Below are 24,841 nucleotides of genomic sequence, written 5' to 3'. Positions count from 1 at the left end.
CATAAAACACAGGTATTTGACCTGCAGTATATACGCTTATGGGTTTCTAATGACATGGTTACTATTTGCTTACAATTTCGCTAGATAACATCTTTGCATATTGACAAAAAGGCTATTTTCAGCGACTGTTTACTCATTGCGTGTATCACTCGGAAGCGATGGTGCGCAAAATAGCATTCGGAATCGTTCGGGTTTTTTAGGTAAAGGTTCAAACGGTATGTGCGAATGTTAACTTTCGCGATTTGGAAAGCTGTGTTCTGATTGGTCAGTCCAAAAGGTTAGCTGACGCGACCTTATACTAGGTTAGACTCAGTATAGCAGTGTAACGAATAATACTGAGCCTAAGGTTACTTACACTGGAAAAAAGTAGCAACTTTATTAAAAACGTTATTAGGATATAATCCAGTGTACCAATCTGCATATCTCTAATTTCAACTAGAAGCGACATACATCTAAACGTTCCTCTTTGCCAAGGAAGAGTGGTTATGTTAATGTGGATGGGTCAAAATCAATGTGCACCAATGTATTTGAATTAAACTATACACGGAATAACCAATAACCTAAACATGCCGTTCATATGCTCATGTTTCTGTCCCCCTTATCTATGAAAAACAGGTCGGGAATAAAGCCTGGTTTCACCTTTGCGATACATATATATATAGTAAATTGAAATCAAAAGCTTTATTCATAGTTTTAACAGTGTCTGGACATCTTTATCTTTGACCTTTTAACTTGAACAGTGCAAATACCAAGGGGCTTTCTCCCTTCTTTGACCATATACGTCAATGTTTTTGTTAGACTGTGTCTTTTCTTGTTTTGTAAGGGTCTTAGCCATAGATATTTACAGAATACATAATAACTTTCAAAAAGACATCGAAATCATTGGCTTTGGTATGCCTGTGAGGAATCACTGAAATACTACCAAAGGGTCCTTGCACAACAAACAAATGCATGTCAATGTCTGTTAATAGTGCTAGCTGGTCATTGAGAGCTGTGTGGTCATATGGAGTGCTGCTTACCTTTCTAGGCCTGGGCTGATGTAGAAATGTGTTAATTGTTGGCCTAACTCTAAGACCTCTGTACAAAGATGAGCCAGGGCCAACACATCAGTGACACACAGGTCGTGACTTTAGTTCTAACTTTGGAATGTGTTCAACATGGTCTGGTCTGCGTATGACCATAGTCGCCTGCATGTCGTCTCCAGAAAATCAAAAAGCGTCCGATCGTCATTTGGGCTTACCTCTACATCAACAATTGTTAGATATACTGAGTATTGCCTGCCAAGTAGAAAGCAACCAAGTAACGATACAGTAAACTGCCTCCTTATTTTCTGTTGACAAAAGCATTTTCGAACAAACCCAAATTCAAAACATGGAATTAATTAACTGGTGATAGTACTTGTACATACCATGTGCAAAGAAATATACAGCTTGTATGAAAGTTGTAAAAAGATGTATATGATCATAATATACTGTCAACAGAGGTAGTTGTGAACCCTTGGCCAATACTCCTGCATGCAAGTATTGCTAATGAGGTGGCCACCAGGACACTAAGCGAGTGCTGAGCAGATCCACTGGTCGAACATGGGCGATCCTCTTTCTTCTTGGCGTTAGAGAAGCCCCACCCTCCACACTTTGGGAAGGTGGAGGGAATGGGAGGGAAGTCCTGGTATTCTCCTATCTTCACCAGCAAGGCCTTCCCCTGGGCCAGATGACTGTCAGTGTGACAATGGAAGAACCAGAAGCCTGAAAGAAGGACATGTAATTCTTACACATCTGTTGTTGAGAAAACCCGGATGATATAACTGGTACCACTTTGGTAGCATTAGATATTTTTCAAACCGAAATTGTTAGTTTATTCTATTTTTTACAATATTTTTGGAAATTTCGAGTTTTTTTCGTTACTTCGACTATATTTTCGAATTTCAATTTTTCTTCGTCACTGCAAATTTATAAATCAAAGTAGAAAATTGAAATTTTGTTTTTGCTCGATAGATACGTTTTAAAACTCATTGTTATTAAATGGTATCTGACAGACTCTCGTGTAGTACTCGCTACTTTCCTGTCTACGTCACCGTCATGACGGAACACATATAAATAGTACCATGGTTTCCAAATAACACGACAGAATAGTTCCCAGTAGAAATAAGTATATGATGAAGTACAGCATGTCAAGGTACATTCTGAATAAAATTACAGACGTCTACCTGGATTATTGGCCTGAAATCTGAGGATGACGTAACCGGCGTCGAGCACGTTGACGGTGTCTCTGTAAGGGGGGTTGATGTAGTTGCGGGGGATCTGTCCCTCCTGATCTAGGCGCATCACCTCAGCCCGGTTTGTTGACGTACTGTTAAACTGGAACATGGTTATTGGAATGTGACAAGATAAGAGTGGTGCAAAGGGCTACGATCACTCCAGGTGCTTGCCGCATACTTAACAATGTGGGCTTTTTCACGTCGGACACGTCCGCGTGGTGTATGGTGTGGTCGGACGGATGGATTGAGCAGATTTCAGAAGTATTATTGGTGTAATGCGCCCAATGGCAGGTTCCAGTTTTGTCCCATTTGTTTTAAATTCTAAATCTGTTTGAGGACAATTCTAAGCTCAACCAGATACACATCTCTGTCATGGATACCTTCGTTCCGATATGGTCATTTTACCAATGTAAATACCGTGGCCTCATACCAACATCTACGTACCATCATTGTTGGTGACTCTTGTTAGGTTTCTGAACCACTCACCTGTCCTTCTCCCAAGATGAAGAAGCTATGGCCGTGTAGATGCATGGGGTGGCCTATTTCCCCGAATGTCTTTGCTTCGTTTATAACAACTAGCTCTACTATCTGAAGTCAAAAAAGAAAATAACATATAACCGACAACTTACTTGTCAACAACAATCCAAAAAGGGACAAGTATCCAATGTGGAGGTCTGAACGAATTGAAATCTGTTTATTCTGTGTTCACTGGCCATTCCAGCGTGGCAGACGCGCGTCGTCACACAACAAAAGCGGCAGGACAAGACATGCTTACCCTTTTGGCATACACCATGTCATCAGGGATTTTCCTTAGTCCATTAGGTGGTGGGGTAGCCTAGTGATTAAAGCGTTCGCTCGTCACACCGAAGACCCAGGTTCGATTCCCCACATGGGTACAATATGTGAAGCCCATTTCCGATAGCCCGCGCCGTGATATTGCTGGAGTATTGCTAAAAGCGGCGTAAAACTAAAGTTACTTTCTCACTCTTTTGTCCATTACTTTTTTTATCGCTATTTGTGTATGTTTTGCCTTTTTCTGTATACTTCCAGTGGAATCTGTTCTTTCGGATAATACAAGCTGGTTATTCCGCCGATTGAGGTCAATCATAGATTTTAATGGACCGATCATAATTTATGGCTAGGTGGGTTGATGATGATTTTTATGGAGAAGCATGTACAATGTGAATTCCCCCCCCCCCCCTAGAATTCATGTACAAAATAAGTGACCCCCTGCATGTCATGTACAAAATAAATGACCCCCTTCCCCATCCCATAATTTCTAAGCATAATTTTACACATAATTTTATGTACAAAATTGATGACCCCCCTAGTGTGTGTACAAAATTGATGACCCCACCCCCAGCTCCCCAGAACAAAATGTGCGACCCCCCTTAAATTCATCATCACCCCACCTAGCCATGAATTATGAACGGTCCCTAAAGCACAATCCACAATCAATCACTAACTCACTAAAGACGCTTTGCCCGTATATAGAGTTGACTAACCTCATTTGGCTTAAACCTAAGCATGTGTGTACATAAACACAGATCCGTCAAACACTTGTCGGAGTCCGTGATCGTTGATCTGTTACAGAACCACGATTCATCAACGTCCTCCGGCTGAGACAATACTGGGATGGGAGGCAGGAAGAAGGTTATCTGCGCATGCGTTAAGACGATTTGTTGACTTGAAATATTGCTACAATGCTCAGTTTTATATTGAATATATGTATTCAGTATATCGTTGGCATCAATTTAAAAAGTACTCGATTCGATTTCATATTTCATAACTCATATCGACATTTGGTGGAAGGATACATTATCCATAACAGGTGTAAAATGTCCTTTCCGGGGCGGAATATCTGCAGTTGAATATAGTTCCTTGTTGTTGTATTTCTGGTTGTCGTTGTTGTTGAATTCCATACCTGAAACAGATAATGTCCACGGAATCAAGGAACCAATGAGGTACAAGGGTGAACAGTGTTGGTAGAATCAGTGGAAGTGTTGGTAGAATCAGTGGATGTGTTGGTAGAATCAGTGGAAGTGTTGGGAACATCAATGAATCTGTTGGTTCGTGAAGGAGCTTTAAATCCAGCAAAAGACCTATTAGAAAGGTATATTTCACGTTTGCAAAGTTTCAAACCAATACTGGTACTTACTGACTGTTGTCAGACCAATAATTCCTACCTGTATACACCTTTGTATCTGTAGTGTCAGACCAATATTTCCTACCTGTATACGCCTTTGTATCTGTTGTGTCAGACCAATATTTCCTACCTGTATACACCTTTGTATCTGTTGTGTCAGACCAATATTTCCTACCTGTATACACCTTTGTATCTGTTGTGTCAGACCAATAATTCCTACCCGTATGCACCTTTGTATCTGTTGTGTCAGACCAATATTTCCTACCTGTATACGCCTTTGTATCTGTTGTGTCAGACCAATAATTCCTACATGTATACACCTTTGTATCTGTTGTGTCAGACCAATATTTCCTACCTGTATACACCTTTGTATCTGTTGTGTCAGACCAATATTTCCTACCCGTATGCACCTTTGTATCTGTTGTGTCAGACCAATATTTCCTACCTGTATACACCTTTGTATCTGTTGTGTCAGACCAATATTTCCTACCTGTATACACCTTTGTATATGTTGTGTCAGACCAATATTTCCTACCTGTATGCACCTTTGTATCTGTTGTGTCAGACCAATATTTCCTACCTGTATACACCTTTGTATCTGTTGTGTCAGACTAATATTTCCTACCTGTATACACCTTTGTATATGTTGTGTCAGACCAATATTTCCTACCTGTATGCACCTTTGTATCTGTTGTGTCAGACCAATATTTCCTACCTGTATAAACCGTTGTATCTGTTGTGTCAGACCAATATTTCCTACCTGTATACGCCCTTGTATCTGTTGTGTCAGACCAATATTTCCTACCTGTATACGCCCTTGTATCTGTTGAGACCAATATTTCCTACCTGTATACGCCCTTGTATCTGTTGTGTCAGACCAATATTTCCTACCTGTATACACCTTTGTATCTGTTGTGTCAGACCAATATTTCCTACCTGTATACACCTTTGTATCTGTTGTGTCAGACCAATATTTCCTATCTGTATACACCTTTGTATCTGTTGTGTCAGACCAATATTTCCTATCTGTATACACCTTTGTATCTGTTGTGTCACACCAATAATTCCTACCTATATACAGCCTTGTATCCACAGTCTGATTTGTCAGGTTGACGTCATATGCATAACGCAGCTCGCTAGGACGAAGCCAGCTGTGATTCCTCCCATAAAACTCGGAATTTGGCAATGGGACTGGATTCAACATCACCTGCAACAGTCAGACACGTTGTAAACTGAGTAGCAAGGGAAGACTTTGTGAAACAGTAATAGTCAGAGGCCTGCTACCTCAGTCAGAAACAGTCAAAGGCATGTTCTCTCAGTCAGAAACAGTCAGATGTTGTCTTAGGAGTACTTGGTATACGTGGACTCCAAACAGGATGGGTGATCGAAATACCATCAAGTGTAACACTTATAGTCTGTTTGCAGTGAAAACGTACCGATGAATTTCACTTTAAACCAAAAAGTAAATCAAATAAGTAAATGGTTTGTATTACAAGGGGGTAATCGCAGTAGTTGGAACACTGAAACAAATGAGCGTTAACTTAGACCAACCCTACCGGTGTTTCATTTAATGTGCATACACCCTTGTAAAACAAACCAATAATACCGATTTGAAACTATGATCGTTTGTTAAACAACTGTTATCCTAAGTTTAATAAAATTCTGATATTTAAATGTTCAATTGGCAAGGTAAAATTATGAGGATTCGCAATCTTAATTTCACTTTATTCGATTTACTTTCTTGTTTAAAGTGAAATTCATCGGTACGTTTTCACTGCAAACAGACTATAGTGTTTACTTATTACAACCACCGTTCGTGATTTTTTCCCTTATCACACAACCAAGACCGATTTCGAACTTGATAAGTTAATGAAGTTGTTAGCTATAATTGTCGACTCACCCCGCCTGCAGTCGAGAACATGGTTTCAGTACTGGGGTCTTCATCCGGTGCCCCCGCATATCTCAAGATGGCAGCCGCAGACACATCAGCCACTCGGCAGTCCCCCAAACCGACGACCTTGATCCAGTAGTTACCCACGTCCTGGTTCGCAAACAACAGGAAATCGTATCGCTCACCTACAAGGAAGCAGCAGTTAGATTTCAGAAATGAATGTGATAGCAGGAGTCACATTATGTTTACACTCGTGTTCCACGGGACCCGTGAAGATCTTGGTTAGAATTGGTCCTAAGTAACCCATGCTTGTCGTAAGAAGCGACTGACGGGATAGGGTGGTCAGACTCGATGACTTGATTGACACGTGTCATCGAATCCCAATTGCTTAGAATGATGGTCATGCTGCTGATCACTGGAATGTCTGGTCCAGACTCGATTACTTACAGACCGCCGCCATATAGCTGGAATATTGCTATTGAGTGTGGCGTAATACAGAACTCACACACTGACTCATGTTCCACGGAGGACTGGAGGGGAGAGAAGGTAAGGCAGGTACGTGGTTGATCAAACTGACGGTATACTTTAGAGTGTAAAAGACGATTGATCAGTTAAGTATGTTATGTAGTTAAGTGACTACTTGTATGTATGTATGTATGTATGTATGTATGTATGTATGTATGTATGTATGTATGTATGTATGTATGTATGTATGTATGTATGTATGTTTGTATGTATGTATGTATGTATGTATGTATGTATGTATGTATGTATGTATGTATGTATGTATGTATGTATGTATGTATGTATGTATGTATGTATGTATGTATGTATGTATGGATGGATGGATGTATGTATGTATGTATGTATGTATGTATGTATGTATGTATGTATGTATGGATGGATGTATGTATGTATGTATGTATGTATGGATGGATGTATGTATGTATGCATGCATGCATGTATGCATGTATGTATGTATGTATGTATGTATGTATGTATGTATGTATGTATGTATGTATGTATGTATGTATGTATGTATGTATGTATGCATGCATGTATGTAAGGATGGATGCATGCATGCATGTATGGTATACCCAAACATGTTCTATTTCTGCAGCACACTGAACGTGAACGAGTCCACACATTCCCTAACAGAACATAAAGATGCCCTTAATACCTTTCAGGATTAGGTTTCAGCAAATCAAAAGCTGAGTATTTGACACGAGTTTGTCACAGATGACACCATGATGCAGCCATGTTCAGGTCCAGCGGTAAGTAAGTACATTGCTAAGACACTTCATCTAACGAGACAGGAATGTTTGCCGGTCTACGCCGTGACGTGCACTGTGTTGACGTACCCTATTAAGTTCGCATAGCCTCCCTGAGCAAAGCCATCAAATATTGAACTAGCGACCTAATATAAGCTCAACAATGTTCGGTAGTGTTGGTCTCGGTTTTATTACGCGCACACGCTCAACCTTACCCAGTGAATTAGTACGCGAAGACTATTTGCATGACTGGGTATATGTGTCAGTGATGTTTACGTGTTATCCAGCGGCCTGTCGCCATCTTCTGCTATATCCTACAGAGGGCGATTTATGAACTCGTTTAAGGCGTGGAAGGACATTATGAAACAACATGTAAAACAGCAGCTTTTATGATTAAAGTAGACAGTATACAGAAAAAGTACACCAATTTAACCTTGGTTTCACCAGGAAAGTATTCAGAAAACCAGAGGAACTCACTCAAACCTTAGTACCAACCCGGAAAGTTTTCAGAAAACGCCAAAGCTTAGTATCAGCCAGAAAAGTATTCAGAAAAGGCCAAACCTTAGTCTCACCGGGAAAGTATTCATAAAAACACAGAGCAAAACAGTCTCATCCGGAAAGTATTAAGAAAACACAAAGCAACTTAGTCTCACCTGGAAAAACAATGAAGACATCGACTGGTCTTGGCCGGACAGGCATTCCATCATTGGCGATCACCTGCAGCTGATGTTTCTCTACTGCCACGTGTATTGGGCAGTTGGCGGACGATCCAATCACACGTAGTCTGTACTTCTGACCCCTCGTCACTTCAAACACCTCCATTGGTGTCTTGGCTGTGGTCAGGTTCGTCTTGACGATGTTGAACTTGTTTGGGACATCAACATTGCGAGCTCTGCCATTGATGTGCAGTCCCTGTGGTAGAGATGAGTCGTAAAGGTCATGCATCAGATCTACGTATCTCGTCATTGACGTGACTGGAATCCAGTCTCCTACCAACATGACGTGATCGTCAACGTCGTACAGGGCACCGTTGGGGTCACGGTCCTTGGGTTGGCGGACGATGAAGGCACCGAATAAACCATCAGCGAGCTGCATGCCTGTGTGACCGTGGTACCAGTGGGTGCCGGCAGGCGAGGCTGTGAACTCGTATCTGAAATGTATTGTACAGGTTGCAAGTACAACATGACTTCGAGAATCATTAACAATATTTTGTTTCAACCAAATACCGAACTTGTTTTGGTTTTTCGAGAGAGGTGAAATTGAGAAAAACAATTTAACATTTCTTTGCATTGGTTCAAGAAGCCTGACGGCCGCTATCGGTATCCTATTCAGTCAAGAAATGAGCTGTCACTATAATTATGACCAACAGAACATTAATATTATACAAAACTATATATAACCACCAGTTCTTTTAGACCGCCCTCTATTGGGAGTATTTATTGCGATATCTTGGTATGAGTTTGACTCTGAACCAAACCATTGATCACAAAGCAGGGCTAAAACAACATACACTTACAGTTGATAAACAAACTACATCGTGTACATTCCCGAAAGTAGGAATCTTTTCTATGATGCCGATATATATTAAACATGTGGTTAATCACCATTTATGTTTATGAGTGAAACAGAATGAATGAAACATACTTAAAAGTTTCCTTGACGCCGATGTTGCACTGTGTGATTTGACCAACTCCGTCCGAGTATGGAGTTCTCATTTGGTGTTGTCCGTGCCAGTGTATACTTGTGGCCTGGCCATCTTCCATGTCGTTCGTCACCCACACCACCACACGGTCACCCTCACACACCTACAACGGGGAGCATGTGACGTCACAACACACCACCACACGGTCACCCTCACACACCTACAACAGAGGAGTATGTGACGTCACACCACACCACCACACGGTCACCCTCACACACCTACAACAGAGGAGTATGTGACGTCACACCACAACACCACACGGTCACCCTCACACACCTACAACAGAGGAGTATGTGACGTCACACCACACCACCACACGGTCACCCTCACACACCTACAACAGAGGAGTATGTGACGTCACACCACAACACCACACGGTCACCCTCACACACCTACAACAGAGGAGTATGACGTCACACCACAACACCACACGGTCACCCTCACACACCTACAACAGAGGAGTATGTGACGTCACACCACAACACCACACGGTCACCCTCACACACCTACAACAGAGGAGTATGTGACGTCACACCACACCACCACGCGGTCACCCTCACACACCTACAACAGAGGAGTATATGACGTCACACCACACCACCACACGGTCACCCTCACACACCTACAACAGAGGAGTATGTGACGTCACACCACAACACCACGCGGTCACCCTCACACACCTACAACAGAGGAGTATGTGACGTCACAACACACCACCACACGGTCACCCTCACACACCTACAACAGAGGAGTATGTGACGTCACACCACAACACCACACGGTCACCCTCACACACCTACAACAGAGGAGTATGTGACGTCACACCACAACACCACACGGTCACCCTCACACACCTACAACAGAGTATGTGACGTCACACCACAACACCACACGGTCATCCTCACACACCTACAACAGAGGAGTATGTGACGTCACACCACGCGGTCACCCTCACACATCTACAACAGAGGAGTATGTGACGTCACACCACAACACCACACGGTCACCCTCACACACCTACAACAGAGGAGAATGTGACGTCACACCACAACACCACACGGTCACCCTCACACACCTACAACAGAGGAGTATGTGACGTCACACCACAACACCACACGGTCATCCTCACACACCCACCTGAAGCACGGTACAACAGAGGAGTATGTGAAGTCACACCACAACACCACACGGTCATCCTCACACACCTACAACAGAGGAGTATGTGACGTCACACCACAACACCACACGGTCACCCTCACACACCTACAACAGAGGAGTATGTGACGTCACACCACAACACCACACGGTCACCCTCACACACCTACAACAGAGGAGTATATGACGTCACACCACACCACCACGCGGTCACCCTCACATACCTACAACAGAGGAGTATGTGACGTCACACCACAACACCACACGGTCACCCTCACACACCTACAACAGAGGGAGTATGTGACGTCACACCACACCCACCACACGGTCACCCTCACACACCTACAACAGAGGAGTATGTGACGTCACACCACAACACCACGCGATCACCCTCACACACCTACAACAGAGGAGTATGTGACGTCACAACACACCACCACACGGTCACCCTCACACACCTACAACAGAGGAGTATGTGACGTCACACCACAACACCACACGGTCACCCTCACACACCTACAACAGAGGAGTATGTGACGTCACACCACAACACCACACGGTCACCCTCACACACCTACAACAGAGGAGTATGTGACGTCACACCACAACACCACACGGTCACCCTCACACACCTACAACAGAGGAGTATGTGACGTCACACCACAACACCACACGGTCACCCTCACACACCTACAACAGAGGAGTATGTGACGTCACACCACAACACCACACGGTCACCCTCACACACCTACAACAGAGTATGTGACGTCACACCACAACACCACACGGTCATCCTCACACACCTACAACAGAGGAGTATGTGACGTCACACACACACCACCACACGGTCACCCTCACACACCTACAACAGAGGAGTATGTGACGTCACAACACACCACCACACGGTCACCCTCACACCTACAACAGAGGAGTATGTGACGTCACACCACAACACCACCACACGGTCACCCTCACACACCTACAACAGAGGAGTATGTGACGTCACAACACACCACCACGCGGTCACCCCCACACACCTACAACAGAGGAGTATGTGACGTCACAACACACCACCACGCGGTCACCCTCACATACCTACAACAGAGGAGTATGTGACGTCACACCACACCACCACGCGGCCACCCTCACACACCTACAACAGAAGAGTATATGACGTCACACCACACCACCACGCGGTCACCCTCACACACCTACAACAGAGGAGTATATGACGTCACATCACAACACCACGCGGTTACCCTCACACACCTACAACAGAGGAGTCATGACGTCACCCTCACACGCCTATAGCAGAGGGTCATGACGTCACCTCACACAGCTACAAGAGAAGAGTATGTGACGTCACAACAAACCAGTATGCGGTCACCCTCACACACCTACAACAGAGGAGTCATGACGTCACCCTCACACAGCTACAACAGAGGTGTTATGACGTCGCCCTCATTTATGCACAGCAGATGAGTTATGACGTCACCCTCACACAGCTACAACAGAGCATTTATGACGTCACCCTCACACAGCTACAACAGAGGTGTTATGACGTCAAACTTTCACAGCTACAATAGAGGAGTTATGACATCACCCTCACACAGCTAAAGCAGAGGTGTTATGACGTCACCTCACACAGCTACAACAGAGGAGTTATTACGTCACCCTCACGCAGCTACAACAGAGGAGTTATTACGTCACCCTCACACAGCTACAACAGGGGTTTTGACGTCACAACACATTACCACACAGCCACCTTCACATACCTTTGACAGAGGACTATATGTGGCGTCACAATGCTTTAAATACAAATAAATAAAGGAACACTTGTGCTTTTATGTGATCCCTTATTTTTTTCCCTGAGTATATAATAACTCAAAATGATTTATTTCACATACACGTTACATGTTATCAATATGACATATGTATTTATTTATTGCACACACGTTTTATACCCTTAATCGGGATGCATGGCTCTTCAATAGTCAAAATGCGTTCCAAGCCTAAAGTTACCACTGTATTCACTGTACACGGCATATGTATGTCAATGAATTCGTTCATGGCAAAGGTACGGCGTTCACACTGACCTCAATAGATGGCCCGGGCACTTGTCTGTTGACTGCGATCAAGGGTTTAATCCTCCCATCTCCGGACACACAGTGCGGCCGAAAACAGTCCGAGTGGTTGAAGGGACAATCGTAGCATGCCTGAACAGACACAATGAATAGGCTATAAGCGCTGGAGGGACACCATGATTAAATAGACTTCATAGATTGTACTCATGTTGGATATTTGAACGGCTTATCTAACCACTTCATCTAACAACCCAGAAAATTATCTGAGAAACATTTTACGCTACAGATATATCAGATGATATATCTAGTATGTAGGAAGTTTTGGAACATATATATTCTAAAATGATTTAAAGGCGACCCAGTTCTTTCCTATTAATGTAATCAATCTCAGATGAGTGAGTGAGTTTAGTTTTACGCCGCACTCAGCAATATTCCATCAATATGGCGGCTCAATCTCAGATGACACGACAGAGTAACTATACTTATATGAAAGAGTCGTTCGGTCTTCATTTGACTATCTCACCTTAGATAGCGTTCTGTACCACTCCACAGTGAAGTTGTACACACACACCCGGGGTAGTTCGTTCTCCTGGCATGTCCGCTTGCACTCGTGGGTAGACGCCACTGTGAAATACAGGTTATTGTATTCAACTATAGAACTGTGTCTGAATCATTTGAACCCCACTGAGTTACAAACATCTCCGTATGCAGCTTTAGAAATGTGTCTAAATCTGAATTTGAAGTTGAATCTATAAGTTTGTGAAAAGTTGGCTTTATAAGTGTGAGGACAAGTTAGGTTTAAAAGTGTCTGGACAAGCTGGGTTTAAAAGTGTGAGAGTAAGATGTGTTTATAAGTGTGTGGACAAGCTGGGTTTAAAAGTGTGAGAGTAAGATGTGTTTATAAGTGTGTGGACAAGCTGGGTTTAAAAGTGTGTGGACAAGTTGGTTTAAAAGTGTTTGGACAAGCTGTGTTTAAAAGTGTGAGCAAGATGTGTTTAAAAGTGTGAGAGCAAGATGTGTTTATAAGTGTGTGGATAAGTTGGGTTTAAAAGCGTGTTAACAAGCTGGGTTTTAAAGTGTGTGGTCAAGTTGGGTTTATTAAATTGTGATCAAGTTCGGATTAACGCCGTTCTGGACAATATTCCGCAGTCACAGTGTGGCTGCTTCATGTGAGAGAAAAAGAACAAATTGATGTGGTCTCGTCGCTTACGGCTTAGGCTCTTGTTTATATATACAGTAGTGACTAATAAAGAACCTTAAGCAGAGCCACTGCCACTGGATCCTGTAATGCTTAAGGGATGGAACTCTGTTCCTTAAAACTGAAAGCAGAAGAAATATACAAAGTAAACCCACCTCATTCTCTACTTTTTACAACATAAACATTGCCTATATTTTTATATGATAGTATATATGTATAAGTATTCATTTTCGTTGAACAGTGAAATTGCCATTGGAATACTGTGATCCTTAATGTAAGAATAAAACATGTCGGTGCTACTCAAATTGTTTGAAGATATCTATGAAGAAACTGTTTCTCGCAAACGATCGCGATCGGCTGATAATATAAACATGTCGATCGCCGATCAGGAGTTTTGTCGAAACAAGTAGAGATATACTCACACAAAGGTGATTGATAGCTATGGGTAGTGATTTGAGCTTATATCAATGAATACACTCATCGCTGTCCATCTTCACTTCACTGAAGTATATTGACCAGTGGCACCTACAAAACTATATTAAGGATTTACTTTAATCTTTTGATAAACAGCAGGCAGATGTGATGAGCTGGTGTCTCTCTCACAAAAACCTGTACCAAACATTTAAATATAGAATTGAACAGGCATGGCGTGTGTACACTTCAGCATGGATGTTAACTTTTGGGGAGTACGATATCAGATCTGTGTGTTAAAATACTGTGTAGGTCATACCAGGAATGAATGCACCATGTTAAAAATACAACCACCTTTCCACATCAACACAAAAACAAGGTCGATTGTATTGTACCGACAATATCATGTGAGTCCCTATCCAATAGAGATGACACCTACTTAATTTGTTATAGGAATGTCAAAACTTGGAACGTTACATGAAATGAAATACATTTGATATCAATCTTAAAATATAAATATACACGACAGGACAATCAGAGCAGCCGTAGTTTCTGTCCCATGAACATGTTCGTTTTATAAGACCATGACAGTGCTTCTTTAAAAAACATTATTCTTACTCCAGTTTCCGTTACGCGGTTGGGTAGCATAATGATTAAAGACCCGGGTTCGATGTCCCTCAGGGGTACAATGTGTGACGCCCATTTCCGATTACCTCTCCGTTCTTCTTTTTTTATCCATTCTGATTTCAGAATCCAGTTTCGGTTATAATAATTAATAGGGACATATTAGTTCTTTCTTTCGTCAGTTTCATTTGAAAAAGTATTGATTTTCCGTTCAGATTAAGGAAATCTAAATACAGTTTAGCATTCCTGATTAGGGGGCTGTTTATTTAGGACACCCTCATTTTAGCCTTTCAAAAACTTTGTGTCCAGATATTCAAGCTGACACTGTATACAATAAAGTGAGAGCTGACACCTGTGTGACCATTCAGTATTTAGTTTGAACCCTTGGCATCATGTATGAATAAGTGAAAACATTAGAATAAATTATGTTCTTATGCTTACGTCATCTGAAAGGTAGTGTCTCCAAAACAAGCTCTTTCTGTAAACATGAAGGGAGGAGTCACTTTAACAAGCGATTGTAGTTTCAAATTTCTTTTTGTGCACTTTAATACCTAAGTTTCATTCTAGCGGACTTCTACCTATCTCTTAGCTTGCATATTTTGTTTCCTGAAGTTTGTGATGCATTTATTGAGCGTTTTGGGGGGGACCGAGATAAAAAGTCAAACAAAATGGGGATCGTGATGCTGGAACATAGCAAAACCTATTTGCTTGAAGTTGACAGAAATACATGTATGTACAAAAAATAAAACATAAAATTAAAAACAGATGCACTTGTATCATTTTCTAGGTGAACCCGACAACTTTTTGATTGCCCCTCGTATATCTCTTATTATGAATAATCAATGTCAACTCCAGGGAATAAGAAATCTCCATTTGCTTATAAGGCACAGCAGAAAGATCTTCCATGCGGCTGCCTGTAGACCGTCAAATGATGGGTGAACCACCGTAGCGCTAATAGGGAAAATGACCAGTCTTCCTATATGCTGGCACAGCGAGCAAAGGTTGGCAACGTACTTCCCTCACTTCGGTTCGAAAAATATTTTTGATGTCAAAATAAAATATCGCCACCATCAAAGGTAGACATCCATTTCCTCACAGAGTTGTGCTCTCAGACCTTTGATGGTGGAGACATTTTGTTGAAACTAAAACTGTTCTTTATGCAAGATAGTTGGGGACAGTTTCAGAAAGATTTGGCCAAAGTCTGTCTGTTGGAGATACAGGTTTGAATAACAAACCCGTCCCAGATATCAGTATGCCCCGAGGTCGGTACTTGCAACAACTGACCTATCAGCTCGCCAAATTAGATTTACCATAACAATGCTTGTTTGCATACATAAAAATAAATTATTTTATCTACAACTGGGAGGGTTACGATGCATCTTGGCTAAGGGAAGATTCGCGTTAGACTTGTTCTTCAGCAAGCTATACTTGTGGGCTGGTCAGGCTCGCTGTCTTGGTTGATACGTGTTGCGTTGATCATTGTGCTCATGCTGTTGATCACTGGGTTTCTGGTACAAACTGGATACTTTTACAGACTGCCGCCATATAGCGGGAATATTGCTGAGTGAATAAATACATTTAGATTTAAGCATTTGTTGTTGTTGTCGTTTGTTTGTTTGTTTGTTTGTTTTTTTACAACAAACAAAACACTTGGCTTAGGAAATTCATTACATCGGAAGTTCAAGATATCACCCCACGACTGAGATGAGGATAAGGAGTGGGGATATTCATCCGATATCATCAGTTATTAAACTTGATATTTGGTTATCAGAACCATACGGCTTCTTAAAACCAGTTAACGCCCAGTAGGAGAGACAGTGATGGTATGTTACGACTTTTATGCAACGACTATCTCCAAATGCCCCTAAACGTCATGAAGCTGAGATACTGTTCCGTATTCCAGCGTATTGTGGTGTGGCACCAGCTGAAACCAGCTGACACAAAACTCCATCAAGTGAAATGCCTAGATCACACAGAAGTGCACTGGCCAAGGTTAGGAGTGGAGATGCACCACTTAGAATAGAGACCGGCCGATTTTCCAACACGCCTCTGGATGAAAGAACATGTCAAGAAGCTGTAGAAGATGAATGTCATGCTCTCTTACGATGTCTCTCGATACGACAATATTTGAGTTGATTAGACGCTGTGAAGTCATTATGGTGAACTGTGAACGCCCCAGGATGTACAGATGCCAGTTTTATATTTTCAAACCCTGTGATATGTCCTTTAGCTGCCAAAACCCATACTTCTATTTTAAAATGTAAACGAATATTTCCTTTATCCCTTCTGATGCATTTATATACTACCCATCAAAAGGTTATACTCACTTAAAGGACTCACTATATGTTATCATTGGCGGATACAGAGAGGGGTTCAGGGGGTTCGAACTCCCCTTTCGAAAATGACTTAAGACCACATTGAAGATTCTTTTTTGCGTTGGCGGAGTCAATGGGGGACTCAGGGGGTTCAACTATTATTTTCAGTTATAACATTATACAAATATGCATTGTATAGGTCCTTATGTCTATCTCTTAATAGTCTCTCTTAACTCTGTATAGAGTGGCTCATTGCATTTTTAAACACTTTTGTACCAGTACCAATGTATATCGCGCTAAGTTTGTATTTTAATGTAATGAGGTGACACGTGAATAAACTGTCTGTCTGTCTGTCTGTCTGTCTCTGTCAGGGGGAAACACGGCTAGCTTTGGTCTGCCACGCGCGCTGTCGGAATAACAAGTTCGTGTAGTATTAACTACTGTAAAGTTTGAAATTAACGCGCGTGGCCTGAATGCGAAAGGTGAGAGTAGTCTTTGTTGGCATTAATTAAACTTCGCAATTGAGTTTCAAAAATGACTGTAGACATGATGGTATCAATCTGGATAGCAGAAAAAACAACATAGATATATAAAACATAAAAACAACATAGATATATAAAACATAAAAACAACAGATATACAAACAACACAACTCAAACAACTCAAGAAGAACATACAACCGACAATAACTATCCAACACTAGAACTTACATGATGGTACACATCCCTCCATTTTCATTATGTTCCCACAAGAACGTTTTATGATCGTTAGCAAGTACGAAGGGAGATAACCTTTCTCCCCTTGAGAAACGATACCTACGAAACGGAGTTTTTAGTGGTTAGTAGTTAGATAGCAGAAATATCTTGAAGAACAATTTTTTAAGAAGTCAACATTTGTAGCCAGAAATGTTTAAAAACTGCTCTTGTTCCGGAAACTAGAGTTAACGAGCAGTGTACACATTACGTGACATGACGTCATAGTGGGGAGTTGACTCGCTGCTTCAGTGTAGTGTTCAGTAGATAACTTGCGTTAACACCAACAGACAATAACGCCGATAAAAATGTTGAATTTTCGCACAATGACCTTACACATATTCGCACATATCAATAATATCCCGAGGTAAGCTGAAGTAGGTTTGACAGCAGAACAGAAAGAGAAGTGTGTCTATCAAGTGAAGACGATTAATCAGATGTCACTATGAATCAAACAAATTTGTAATTTGCAACGATAACATAAATTTTCGATTTCGAAACTACATTTAGGCTAGACGTTTTAGTCTTGTTTACTTACTTCCAACATAAATAGTCTCTCATGAAAATCATGAAACGATTGCGAGTTTTCTTCACACGTGTATTAATGTTTTAGGTGCGACAGTCGGGCGGTGTACCTATGCCTACATAGAAAGCAATTCACGTTTCGAGCATGTCAATATACACTCTTCAAAAAGAAACGCATAGGTGATTTTGAGAATATTGGACTCATGCAGCTGCGACAAAACCAATACAAATATACTATTTCTTTCCAAAACGTCATCTTTGTGTGATTGTAAACAGCTTCAGGGCCGAAACGTGGCAATTTTAACATTTTCCCTTGTTTTAGAAGCGTTTGAAGAAATATTCGTCACCAAGAAAACATGCCAAGCATGTCTTGTAAGATTAATATTGCTGAAAGAAATGTCTTATTTGAAAAAATTTGTGACTTACTTGATGTTAATATGTTTGTAAAATTATGGACCTATGATGATGATGAATTTATGAAATTTCTACTTGGTGAAATACCGGAAGATGTAAAGGACCAGTTAAACTATGATGTGTTGGCAAATGTTATAATATGTGTCTCGAATTCTGTACCTAAAAATATTTTAATTGTTGTATTTCACCTTACCCCTGTATAAATTATTTCATGTACATTTCTGTTGTATCATGTGCCATTAATATGACTGTATGATATACATTTGTAACCTTCAAACTTTGGAAGAAATAAAGAATATCTATGTATCTATTGCTCTTAAACTAACGCAATAAATTCTTCTAAAAATGTCGCCACGAATAGCTGCAACATTGCTGATGCTGCGTCAAGCAATATTCACTCACTCACTCTTCTAAAAATGGCTTATTCTTTTTTTGAAGAGTGTATTTGTACATGATCATAAACACTTCTTCTTTCATACCAATCAATGAAATGTTGTTTTATCAAGGTTTCGTGCGGTTCTTTGTGGAACTACTCCAAGCTAATAAGCTGTGCTGTTTCCTGTTTGATTATATTAGATTAATGTCAGGTTAATTTACGGTGAGGCTTGAACACATGTCCAGTAAATTTCACAGCAGCCATTTTATCACTGCATACAATTAATGTGGACTCGAACTTTTGTCAAGGGGGCAACAGTCGCATTAATTTGGAGGCGCATTAATTCAAGATTTACAGTATATTCCCTTTCACTCGACAAGCAGGTCAAGAGGAGAACCCATCATTCAATATGTATACAGGTATATAGGTCAACTCGATGTAGATACGAGGCCGGGTGGTTCCACTCTGTTGGTTTGATGTCATTGTGTTGATGTCATCAGCAGCAGCAGCAGCCCCGAACATGGACAGACTGTTGGATTACTGGTGACGAGCAACACAATAGCTTCTAATGATGTAGCCGGTGAGGCATCCCCTTCCAGTCGTGCATGTATGAAAGTACCCCCGCCCCATGATGTACGGTTCCGGCAGTCATTTCCTTCAACCATCCAGAACAACACACTGAGTATATTCCATTTGTTTTTTTAGAGAATGCACACTTAACTCTAGACCTATGTCAGTTGTTTGATAAAATACAACACACTGAACTTATTCCTGTCAGTTGCTTTTTCTCTCATCTTTCCCTGTTGACATCTGATACATCTACCCCGCCCACCTTGCTGCTGTGGAGACTATGTTCACTGAACACGGGCGACTATTCATTTGGATAAACATGTGTAAAGTCCCAGAACGAAGATTGAACGTTTTTATTGGTGTTGCTGTTTGTGGCGAACGCTACACAGAATCAGTGATTGTCTGCAAGTAAGCTCTCCATGGGCTATGCAAAATATAAGCACTTTACGGAGACGGCGAATACTAGAATTTATCACTGAAAATCTGGCGACATAAGAATTATCGCCTGGGTGATATCATGTGATACCTTCCTGGTTCACCATCCCAACATGTTCTCTGACGCTGAATTTATTAGCTGTTCGGTGTACATTTAAATGTTTAAAACTATCGACACATGTTGACACGTCTGAAGATAATTGGTAGCGATTGGGACAGATATTCGATGCATGTGAGTGGTGCGGGCAAGTGAATGCATAACAATGTCAATCAATCAATCAATCTTTATTTCAGTACTTAAAAAGGCCACAGGCCTGTAGTACATTTAGCGTTTACATGAGTAGATAGAAGTCATTTATCAATTCTTTTCTGCAACAATACTTTTTCTTAATCTCATAGCGAAATAGATGTACATTGCCAGATTCTGTACAATGTATATAACAATGTCATATGAGTATAAACACACCACTCCTACCTGTTCTACAACGATGTCAACAAAGTAAGTGTTGTTTATCCATGACCCCGACAAATTGACGTGGCACAGTGATATAAAGAAGTCCCCTACCTGAGGCCAGAGAGAGGTGCACGGTCAGCAATATAATTCCACAAAGTAGTAGTTGTTTCATGTTCAGGTATACACCGACAACTCTCGGGACCAACACAGTCGGGCAACCTCGGTCGACCTCGGCTGATACAGGGTGAATACGGATGAACACCTCGGATATTTATATATACAGAGCCCGCGTGGGGATATGTACGTACATCACGCGGTGGATTCCACGTGTCCTATTGGTCACCGGCTTAAGAATAGCATATACAGGTATTGTGTACCTGGAGATACATACAAATACTCGTAACATGGACGCGGTATATAATAAATAGTTTCCCATGTATGTCAAGAGTGAGTGCATTTACGTCTATTGAATTGTAAACAATCTTTTGTACTGAGAAAGCTAACACAGGTTAGGTTAGGGTACGATAAAGTTAACGTCGCATACATTGCAATAAAGAAGTTGACTATTCATAGAACATAGAAGTTGGTCTCTCTCTCTCTCTCTCTCTCTCTCTCTCTCTCTCTCTCTCTCTCTCTCTCTCTCTCTCTCTCTCTCTCTCTCTCTCTCTCTCTCTCTCTCACCATTCTCTCCACCTTTTCATGGAGTTTAATATGTGGGTCATGAAAGTGGGTAGATGAGTCTGGGTTTTTTGGGTGAAGGCACGTGAGTGGTGTAGGCGAACATTGACAGGAAAGACAATTATACATCTTTGCGCTTTCTGGATAACGGTATTTTGGAAAATACTTACCATACTAGCGGTAAATACAACATAGTTCTTATCATACAGTCAATATATTATTGTTGACACATAGAACAAGAAGGATGGAGATTGAGTGAAGTTATACGAATATATAGACTTGGTTCCTAGTTGATCAAAGAGGACGGAGAATAGCTTACTTACTTACTTCAAAGATTATCTCAACTTTTCAAAATGTTTATGCTATCCCGTTACGTGTCAGATGCAATTATTGCTTTGATACATGGGATCAATGGATAATATTAAAATATGGCGTGTTCATGCAGTTCTCATGTATAAAATAATTAAGTCTATACTCTCCTCCTGAGATTGACATCAGAGAGACATTAAAACAGCGGATCCGGAAAAGGATAAACTGAAAGAAGTAGTACTAAATCCTTCCTAAATTTACAAAAATGTACAAGCTTTGTAAATATCAACTTTACAAAATCAAATTGTAAATATGACCTTTACAAATTGTAAATTGTGTAAATCACCATTTTTGTTTCTTGTGCGAGTGTTGGAGGCAGGTGAGTGGTGATTTCAGTCCACTTTTACACAGACACACGTTTCACAAGCAGATGTTACGCCATTCATAACGAATGTATAATATATATGATTTGTGAAAATGTCATCCTCAACGACGCCGATTTATACTCAAACACTACGTGTCGCTCTAACACTTAAGTGTAATAACTTTGAACACAACATCAATGATCCCAATTTCATCTCATTTGACCAGGGTCTGATTGTGGGTAGGGGTTTGTAATATATGTGTAGACCTGTCGACATACAATTGAAAAAAGTCTCTCATTGTTATTGTTTACAGTGGGTCTCGAGTGTCATGACATAGCTCATTGATTCGGGACGACGCCAGACATTTACAGACAGACAACAATTACGGAGTAGTTAGAAGGTAACATGACCAACTTTGGCTTATTTCCGAGAACTGGTAGGTGGTTATCTAAGCTGGTAAAGATAGGTTTTTAAGGTTTGTCAAACACTGTGATTTAGGCAAGCGTAGGAATGTGGAAACCGTGTTACTTACTTTTCTGTATCCAATGTTTGGTGTCTTTCTAATTTCTTTGTTTAGGTTATCTTTTTGTGCATTTTAATGATGGTATTCATGGACCTTGGCGGCAATAAGATCATATCTTGGATCTTTGTTGTACATAAAACATGCTTTTTAAGTGCAGACACTGGCCCTTTTCCTGGTGGTCTTTCCTCGTGTTACTTGATGTGACTAGATCTAGAAGACATGGAGCATTCCTGAGTAACATACCTTACCTTGTGTCTTACAAGCTGTAAACATTTATAAAAATGTTTAACATCGTCAAGCGGTTTACTGAAACCTGTCTCTGAAACCACGTCATGTATACTCCAGTGACAAAGCCGAGAAGCACATCAGAGATATATATAAAGGGTTTATCACTGATAGCGTTACAAATGTCTGGCCCTTATGGGTATCATAAAGGATATACTTGTAAAGAAAGCTAACCTTCAGTGAGAGGGTGTGTAACAGCTGAAACATGCATTTTACTTCTTAAAGTCTGCTAAAGTTATGGTTATAATTATGTGAAAAAGGACGATAACGCACGATCTACTTGTGTCAGGTCGGTTATGACAACTTACAGCAGGAGACCACGGGACTGACCGGCTCTTTTACCAGACCTCGATAATCGGAAAGAAAGTCACAGGAAATACGTCACAATAACCAATTGTATTAAATTCAGGCCATAATGGACCTCTTTGTACATTTCCACCAGATTTTGTTCTTGCATGCTTACTGTACATGTGTCCTTCAAATGCTATTTCCAAACCGCCTTTGATGCTCTTGATATTACTATGATGGAAAAGTGTAAGGCCAATTAATTAACTTGCTCTAACACTCGATCAGAATAAGAAGCCAAGTCTTATGTCTACGTATTAGGTAAATAAACAGACAATCATCACACACAAAAATTACCGCTAATTGTGGTCATAGTGCTTTTATAACATTTGAGAAGCCACCCAGTAATTGCTATATTGACAAAACATAATCAAAGTAATATACTAAGCAATTGGTTCAATTAAGAAACAGTTAAATAGCGTTTTTGGCAATTTTACAACCCTCTAATGTATATCATTGCACTGTGACATTTTTTATGTGACTTTTTTCCGTGACTATTTATATGTGACTTCCTTTCCTACATTCCAGACCTCAGCCCTATCAGACACGACATCCTGTCCTTTCAACAACTCTGAGGGAACTCGGCAATGATCTCACAGAAGAGACGAACAGTTTTACCATCCAGACTCCGTTTGGAAGCATGAGACAAGGAAACACTGTGATCTCATCACACTGATCACATAAGCAATACTGAGGGTTGATTGTTGAAGAATATTGACGTTTGGTCACTTATTCTCATTTTGACGTCTAATCTGACTGATTATTAATTCAGATGTTGTTCGCTGACAACGGACCTTTGTTCAGTAAACGCGTCCTCACGCAATGTTGTCTCGGGGTACTTCAACAGGAGGTCACGCTTTCATTTAGTACTTTTTAAAGTTGTGATCATTTGCAAATTTGTACTGGTATATAAATCGAAAACGGCACTGTGAACAGTTATTTCATCATTATCAGGAAGGAAGTATAATGTGACGTAGATGATGGTTACAACTTGGTTCAAAAGTTGTTTGATCTGTGATATGTCGTAGGCAAATATTATCACTCATGGTGATAAGAGTGACTTCCCCTTAAAGACATCATGTGCAGCAATTGGCGCACGGGTTTCCCAAGCGACATTAACTACCTCAGTTTTGTCTTGAATACGGGGTGGTATTCGCTCACCATAATCGTGGCCTGAGTTAATAATTCCAAGACATGTATTGAAGGTATGCTTGGGGCATTTCCTTCTGTGACACATCAGTGACAAAGATGGCATTAATATTCTATGGCGCTTTTTAAAACGACGTAAAGAGAGACTGTTCAAGTGTTCCAGCAATGGTTCCACTTGTGAATGAAATATGTTTAAAGCAAATATGCCTCTTTGAATTAATATAACTGGCAAAAAGTCTGCCCTTTTCATACTTATTCGGTTTTAAAAAATGGTTAAGTTTTCATGGCTTGACCAGTGACCAGCTAGACATGAAGAATTGAATAAGTCAGGCACGACATAGCTCTGCGTAGTACTTAAAATAGCTCTGCGTAGTACTTAAAATGCCCTGAATCTCCAACCTGCTCCAACCAAGATCAGCTCGACACTGCCTCTTCAATCACGACTTTGTGGACAGTATATTCTATCATAATGGGTTTGGTGTGATAGTAGGAACAGACTACGGTTGGTTGATTACTTTTGAAACACATTACTTTTGACGCTTTGTAATGCAAGAATAACGGCGTTCATACGCAAACCCTGACATCATTTCCCAGCATGGAACACAGT

General features: G+C 40.9%; 1 protein-coding gene across 1 annotated transcript; it reads right to left on the bottom strand.

The window, feature by feature from the left end:
• Positions 1-666: 666 nt before the first annotated feature.
• LOC124270501 (laccase-1-like) lies at positions 667-20,987 on the bottom strand. Its single transcript, XM_046705516.1, has 12 exons — positions 20,692-20,987; positions 13,030-13,130; positions 12,519-12,638; positions 9,210-9,370; positions 8,219-8,715; positions 6,304-6,479; positions 5,475-5,610; positions 4,075-4,181; positions 3,763-3,915; positions 2,744-2,845; positions 2,207-2,357; positions 667-1,745 (listed from the first exon to the last, which is right to left on the bottom strand). The coding sequence occupies exons 1-12, from the start codon at positions 20,750-20,752 to the stop codon at positions 1,462-1,464; spliced, it is 2,049 nt and encodes a 682-aa protein (XP_046561472.1). The 5' UTR covers positions 20,753-20,987; the 3' UTR covers positions 667-1,461.
• Between the last annotated feature and the right edge of the window lie 3,854 nt (positions 20,988-24,841).

Source organism: Haliotis rubra, unplaced genomic scaffold (assembly GCF_003918875.1).
Source record: "Haliotis rubra isolate DU_JTF1 unplaced genomic scaffold, ASM391887v1 Scf152, whole genome shotgun sequence".
In the NCBI taxonomy this organism is placed as follows: domain Eukaryota; kingdom Metazoa; phylum Mollusca; class Gastropoda; order Lepetellida; family Haliotidae; genus Haliotis; species Haliotis rubra.
Note: the sequence above shows the minus strand (reverse complement) of the source record. Positions and strands in the feature narration are given on the sequence as shown.

What these genes read in the sequence shown, in the direction of transcription:
- LOC124270501 (XM_046705516.1), bottom strand. Translation starts at nt 20,752, where the DNA reads ATGAAACAACTACTACTTTGTGGAATTATATTGCTGACCGTGCACCTC. An exon ending in GCACCTCTCTCTGGCCTCAG is followed by an intron (nt 13,131 to 20,691) that starts GTAGGGGACTTC and finishes TGTATTTCACAG; the next exon opens with TGGCGTCTACCCACGAGTGC. An exon ending in GGATACAAGGCTGTATATAG is followed by an intron (nt 4,182 to 5,474) that starts GTAGGAATTATT and finishes TATCTGTTTCAG; the next exon opens with GTATGGAATTCAACAACAAC.